The sequence below is a fragment of the Macrobrachium nipponense genome, chromosome 8, assembly GCF_015104395.2.
Source record: "Macrobrachium nipponense isolate FS-2020 chromosome 8, ASM1510439v2, whole genome shotgun sequence".
NCBI classification, from domain to species: domain Eukaryota; kingdom Metazoa; phylum Arthropoda; class Malacostraca; order Decapoda; family Palaemonidae; genus Macrobrachium; species Macrobrachium nipponense.
The window spans coordinates 107,151,308-107,158,807 of record NC_087203.1 but is presented as its reverse complement, the minus strand read 5'-3'; the positions used below and the strand labels follow the sequence as shown (position 1 = coordinate 107,158,807).

Below are 7,500 nucleotides of genomic sequence, written 5' to 3'. Positions count from 1 at the left end.
TTGGCTGAGAAACATTACTTTAGTTTTTCACTTTCCTACACTGACTTCCTGGTAAGTTAAGCAACGTGAAGTTTGAATGTACCACGTGGTGAACGGGACAGAGAACACCTTTGATAAATGCCATTAACTTTTACAATGATGATGCAATAATAATGTCATTAAAGATGAAGTTTTACAATGATAATGCACTGATAATGCCATTAAAGATGAAGTTTTACAATGATGATGCACTGATTGGCAGTCATTTGAATTTGTGGCGAGTTTATGTATGAATCCTTGGAGTTTTGTATATTTAGCTGTATTAATGTCTTCATAACTTTAGTAAAACATACTTTCAAGGAAGATTACTACTATAGGTGTCTCTGACAAGGTAAATCAAAAAGATACAAACGTTCAAATGAACAGTGAAGCTAAATTTCTGACGTATACCTATACATAGTAAACATAATTACCGTACTGCAGTCTGCCTTTAAATTTCACAATGTCTGAATGTACATTAATGCCTGTACTGATGTGTCTTACTGTTAGGCATGATAGTTTGGACAAGTCAGTTTGTATGCCATGGAAGAGAAAAATAAACATAATAATAAAGCTTTGCCAAAAAAAAATCCAATTATTATTCACGATCACATTCTTACATAATTAAGGGGGACTCCAAGTAATGAAGCAGTTTGATGTAAATATGAATCACCGAAAACTGTCTTTGCAAGCTACAGTTGCTAAGAAGGTCGAGAATGGTTTATATTTTAACAGGATAGTAAAATGGAAAAAACTCACGGATATGTGGAAAATACAGTTTTTGATGACTGGATCCACCCAGGAAGGGTTAGGATTCCCTTTGTTTGACAATGACGTGACTTTTCTCTCTCTCTCTCTCTCTCTCTCTCTCTCTCTCTCTCTCTCTCTCTCTCTCTCTCTCTCAACATCCATGACTGCATTCTACTACTGTCCTCGACTGAAAGGAGTCGAGATCAATTGGTCCCCTACCTGGATTCGAACCCTGGTCCAAAGTTCACTCTCTTGTGAAGAAAGTACCTTACCGTTATATGACGACCGCAGAGAGAGAGAGAGAGAGAGAGAGAGAGAGAGAGAGAGAGAGAGAGAGAGAGAGAGAGAGAGAGAGAGAGAGAGAGAGAGAGAGTTTTCTACAGATATTTAACCAAAAGAAGTTCGTTTGAAAAAATGACTTCATCCAAGTGTTGACATTATTTATACCAACCACAAAATGTCAGAGATATTTCTGAATGACAACTTCTTAAACATTCAGAATTTATGGGCTCAGAATTAACGTCAAATTTCCAAGACAGGTCAGGTACCAGCAACTAAAAGCGCCTTAGAATAAGACTGAAAAGTCTGTGCGCTGTATTTGCAAAGAAAATGTTCAACATAGTAGGTTTTTAAAAATAGGATAACAATGAATATACGTTATGCAAAAGACGGCAACGATACAAAGGAGATCAAAACCACACGCACTTAAGACCAGGTCCCAGTTGGAATTACGATAATAATTGGCTCGTGCGATGTACACGACACGATACCAGGGGGGGGGAAAGAAATTAATAGAAAACCTTCCGACCAAAGAAAGACCGAAATCTGGAGCCTCTCATCATCAGATTAACTGATTTCCCGGTCAGCTTTCAGAAGGTGGTACCAGTAAATTCAGTTAGAGCCAATGTGATCGTTATTAGATTATACTTTCCATACAGACATGCAAATGATTGCTAGGTGCAAGGATACGGTTCATGTCAAGCAGATCATGCAATATGCGCACAGTTAGGGAAACGCAAATACTGATCAGCTGGAAAGTGAATCTGTCGGTTTCATATATAAGGGAAAATGCTGCACATAAGCCGTCATTCCTAACAAACTATTGAACTTTTGCAGGTGGGTCTCCTGTCTCCAATGCACAAAGCCCTGTCCAAAATATTCCCGAATCTTTCCGTTCGCTTGCTCCCGCAAGAATGCTTAAAGGTAAGACAGCTGGTATATCCCAATTTATTCAAAGACCAACCGTAAGTACTGGAAACTTTAGCATATTTTTGAATACTTTACTGATGCTAGAAGGTAAACCATAGCATAATTTGGAATCTCTGCCGGCACTATTTTTCCTGAGAGCAGGCAGACAGAATCAGAGAGTATGAAAATAGATAATAAGGCCACAAATACAAGGACAAAAAGTCAGTCAAATATATATACTTTAGGGATGCAAGTACGAATAAGATTCCACCTTTCATGAACAAATAATGTAAGTAAATAGTCAAACGGATAACTGGAAATAATAAAATAAATTTTAGGTCTGCTGGCGTAAATAAAAAGTCAAAAAAAGCAGTCTACAGAAAACTAGAAAACAAACCATATAACATTCCATACTAAAATGGCTTAATTTTCACATGACTGTCTTCATGAATATAATCTTTGGCTTAATTTTCACATGACTGTCTTCATGAATATAATCTTTGGCTTAATTTTCACATGACTGTCTTCATGAATATAATCTTTACCAATGAAAAAAAAAAATGGCTGGGAAGAAAGTGCCTACAGTCGAGGGACCAGACAGGGCTGGAGCCTTGGTGAAGAAAAGAGATAGTTCGAAGTGGAATGATGTGTCAGACGGAGACAACGTAGTAGTAGTAGTGGTAGTAGTAATAGTAGTAGTATAGTTATACAAGATATTAGCTTTAAGCAATTAACTACTTTTAGCCATAAAATTAAACAGTAAGTACTGGAGAAAAGAACAGTTTAATGCAATGCCGTAAATACAATAGTTGTCTGCACAAGTTCAATCAAAAATATAGTATTAATGGATGGTAATATCCATGAAAACGATGAAAGGTAGCCGAAACACCTACGAACATTGAACTAATATTCCAGTCCTTTTAGATACACAAAAGCCCTATGTCTTTAAATGTATCATTTCAAAAAGAAAATCTTATAAGCTTCATTTTCACATTTCCCTTCCAAAAACACGCATCACTGCACGGAATCATCGAAACGATTACATGTCCGTGCAATGCATGCGAGTAAAAAGGAATTGTATTCACAAGCGCAAGGCGGTAACATGCTTGCAGTAAAGCTGTAATCGATCCACGAAGTTAAGCGACGTCTGATGCAAGGTACATATATTCTATATACCTTGGTCTGATGTACTTTAAAGAGTGTCCGCTAGGAAACGTCAAACGCTCTTGGCATATAAGTCCCTTGAGAATAAATGTGTGTGTGTGTGTCTGTGTGTGTGAAAAGTTTATGAGATATGAAAGAGTCCCACTTCATATATGGCAAAACAGGAGTTGCCAATGATTCAGGCCTTGGTTGGTGATAGACGACCACTTGCAGAAACTAAAAACAAAATTTGAAAATGTTTCTCTGCGAGTGAAAGTTAACAGTGGTCAATAACGATACCGGGGAAATTAAATGGGTCAAGAAGATGGAGCAATGAATATCTGCACGACTGGTGGATGAATGGAGTGATTGTTAAGGGTTTTGGAGGAATAAAAAAAAAAAGCTAAATAACAAGACAAGCATAGCAACGAATGTAACAAAAACTCCACAGCAGGAGATGAAAGAGAAGTGGTCTCTTTGGAAGCAGAGGTAGGGATGTATCAAGGTACTATTTGAGGCATCGGCCGTTCTTTAAGGACTTATTTCGTTGTTTTTTGTTTTTTTTTTTTTTTTTGGTGCGGGGCAGGGGGCGGAAGAGAGCGGTATGCATGCAGTAAACAGGATTCAAAGGGCGAGAAGTCTTCTGAGACAAATATGTGATAAAAGGCTTAACACTTATGAAACGATGGATACGCAATTTCTTGGGGCATTTGGTCACGTATAGAGAATGGCTCGCGTTAGGCTGGTAATTAAGAAAAGAAAGAACCAAGACATAAATGTTGGCTAGCTGGGCTTACTAAGTGTTAGAATGAAAGGGACATAATATCTAGGAAGCACGAGAATGCGTTGAGTGAGTGGTACTTGCATATTAGATGGGTGCTGTTGGTGAAGTTTTCTGCATGAAGGGATTTATCCTGGAGTTGATATAACAGAAAAAAAACATGATGAGATCTATGACATTTCTTTATCTCTTAGGGTATACAGCTTAAAGACGAAAAATCACACGCACACACACATATATATAATATATACAAATACATATATCTATACATATTTAACATATTATATGTCATCTATATACATATGCATATACATATTTAACATATATATATATGTCATCTATACTACATATGTATATATATATATACTAGCTGGTTACCGCCCGCTAGATTGGTCCATGCAACCCAGAGCATAGTTTATGCAAAGAAAATAGATAAATCAAGCCACAATTGAATACAGTACCACGACCTGAATTGTGAGGTGTGCAAATCTGACAAAACAAACAACATCCTTGAAAATGAATAACAAAATGAAGCATCATAAACATATATGGAAAGAAAAATTCTTGGTGTTGGCAGAGAGATTCCAATTCACCGGAGAGCCTTTTGGTAGACTATGTTCTTTGTTTTTTCCTCCGATGACAAAATGAACAAGCGTTCCGGAGAGCCCACTCTTGAGCAGGCCACATAAAGCTGCCCGTGAGAAAAGCAAGGTTGCTCCAAGTTGATACCAGCCACTCAGAGAGACTGTCCCTGGGCTTTATTGATAGTCATGGCAAAAGCCAACCTGACTGGGAACTGAAGGCGCTTGAAACTGAAATGAAAAAGGAAGAAAGGAGAACGCTCCTTTCTCTGACTTTCTTTCTGTCTCCAACCATCGCTGTCTCTTTCACTCTTTCTTCTCACTAATACCAACTCTCTGTCTCTCTGTCTCCAAACAACTGCTCTTCTCTGTCTGTCTGTCTGTCTCTCTCTCCTTCTCTCACTTTTTCCATCTTTCTGCTACCTAACACCCCTTCAACTCTCTCTCTCTCTCTCTCTCTCTCTCTCTCTCCAACAATCACTGTCTCTTACCCTCATCCTTCTCAGTAATAACAACTCTCTCTCTCTCTCTTTTTTCTCTTTCTTCTCCATAACACCCCGTCTCTCACTTTCTCTCCCTCTCATTTTCTCTCTCTGTCAATCCCCTTCTAAAACCACCCTCTTTGATGTCATTGATGTTTACCCTATAGTATTCTTTTCCATATGATAGGTATTATGTATACAGAAATTTGTAATGTAACTAATAACTAAGTCTACGGGCACCGCCAGCCCCTTTTCACGGACAGAACCAACTCTGTTTCAGGGAATCCCTTCTCACCCTTCGGGGGGGGGGGAGTAGAAAATTTGGGAGCCCGGAAACCCCCGAACGTAGGTCTCGACCTTCCCGGGGTGGAACCCATCTCCGTTCCGAATCTCAGCCCCGTCAGACCGATGGCCCAGGCGCCCATACCAATCATACATACACACACATATAGCCAAATATATATATATATATATATATATATATATATATATATATATATATATATATATATATAAATATATATATATAGCCTTCCAGTTTTCATCAAAAGTTTTCGTTCTTCTTCAGGATGAAATCGACCCCAACTGAGTCTTGGCAAAACATCAGCTCGTTAGTGAAGAACAAGAAGCTGGAACGCCCAATGATAATAGGTGGGTTCCCTTGCAACGCCTCAGTCTTATGGCACCGCAGAGACACCTGGCGGAGGGAGTTCACCTTCGCGCCTACAATCACCAAACGAGCCCTGCGCCAGATTCAAAAGACCCTCGCTAACTGGAAGGTCAGAAGAGGTACGAACAGAGGGAAGGATCCGGTAGTTGTTGGGGTCCACGTCAGGAGGTCGGACTATATCTCGTATCTCAAACGAAACACTGGCGGAAATGTCCTTGGCCCTCGGTATTTTCAACGAGCCTTCCAGTGGTTCAGAGACAAGTAAGTAATGTAGTTTATATATATATATATATATATATATATATATATATATATATATATATATATATATATTATATGTCTGATTTTAAATTACGAAAAGATAAAAAAAGCTAAAAAAACTGATGATTACAGCCACGAAGGAAAAGTGAAACAATATGTGCTAAACGTTTTCGTCCTATTACCATGGTTTGGTACTCAGACAAAATTACTTAGCATCCCACTGTTTCACTTTTCATTGATGGCTGTATATACTATACATCATACATACTACATACATACATATATAGCATAATATATATAATATAATAATATATATATATATATAATATAATATGATATATGTATATATATGTGTGTGTATGTATGTTTGTGTGTACATTCAGTAAGTTCCGTTATTTCAAGCTGAATACTATTCAAAAGGTAATAAGCAGCGCAATCTTTTTTAACTAAAGATTTTGGGATGGAGATAAAATATCCCTCACAGCACAAAGATGGTGAAGCCGTTGTTCAAAATATCAGGTATATACCACTTTTCACACGAAACCAGTAAGATTCACGCACACACTTACGTATATACTACTATTCTCTTTGCATTTTAATACATTTTTATCTCTGTTAATTTATCAATTTATTTCTTTTTTTTTTTTAATAAGTGGGGTCTCTTCTTTCTGTATTTCCCTTTATCTCGTCTTACTCCTTCCTAATGAATACTAGTATATTCTTTGGGAGCTTGAATTTGAAGTCAATGGTCCCTGTGGGCTTGTTCCATATGAATAGGTTTCATCTTCTGTTAATAAGGTAATAAAAATCAATGACGGTAATAATACCATTGCCCTTCTCTCAGGTTTGGATATGTTGTGTTCCTAATCGCCAGCGACGACCGAAAGTGGTGCAAACGAACTTTACCCAATGCCACCAGCCAAGACGTCATCGTCACTCCTGCAGGATCAGCCACGGGTGACCTGGCTCTGCTCTCCCTCTCTACGCATTTAGTCATGTCCCTCGGCACCTATGGCTTCTGGGCGGGCGCCCTCTCCCACGGGCTGGTTGCCTTCCCTTTGAACGTCGGCGGGAGGAGTGAATACTTCATGACCAAGAACTTGAGGTCTATCAACTCCACCGAATTAATTCCTTTACGATTATGAAATTTGTTGCAATATTTTTCGTCTAGGACTTCCATGATCGAACCTCTTTTTCTAAGCCTACCTTCCAGGAACAAATCTTAATTATGGATTTTGAATAGGACTGTGATAACCCTTTTTCTATATAGCACTAAAATGGATAGACAACTGAAAAATGTGTACCTGCAATGCAAGGAAAAATCCCAGTCTCTTAACTCTTTAACATATGGATTTTTTTTTTTAGCTTGAGACGTCATATCATATGACTTTATTTTAATACTTTCAGTCAAATTTATTCACCTTCGTAAGTTTAACGCACTGCCTATAATTTGAAAGCATATATCAGTGGTGATGACATTACAACTATTTTTATCTGAACATGAATGACTTGAGCCTTTACTGAGCGACTATTACCACGTTCCCAATAATGTGATAACGCGCATGACAGAGCAAAAGGACCAAATGGCTTCACGTTTTAGTGATTCAAACTTAATACTTTGTAATA

At 38.0% G+C, this 7,500-nt stretch overlaps 2 protein-coding genes across 9 annotated transcripts in view; one reads left to right on the top strand and one right to left on the bottom strand.

The window, feature by feature from the left end:
- LOC135222952 (thyrotropin-releasing hormone receptor-like) overlaps positions 1–7,500 on the bottom strand; it is a 576,292-nt gene that overhangs the window by 444,932 nt on the left and 123,860 nt on the right. The window lies entirely within an intron of this gene.
- LOC135223332 (uncharacterized) overlaps positions 1–7,500 on the top strand; it is a 30,285-nt gene that overhangs the window by 22,274 nt on the left and 511 nt on the right. The window contains exons 3-5 of the mRNA XM_064261794.1: positions 1,885–2,012; positions 5,512–5,874; positions 6,719–7,500. The exon at positions 6,719–7,500 is cut by the window's right edge and continues 511 nt beyond it. Coding sequence (XP_064117864.1) covers positions 1,885–2,012; positions 5,512–5,874; positions 6,719–7,019 — 792 coding nt within the window. The 3' untranslated portion in view covers positions 7,020–7,500. The remainder of the gene's footprint in view (positions 1–1,884; positions 2,013–5,511; positions 5,875–6,718) is intronic.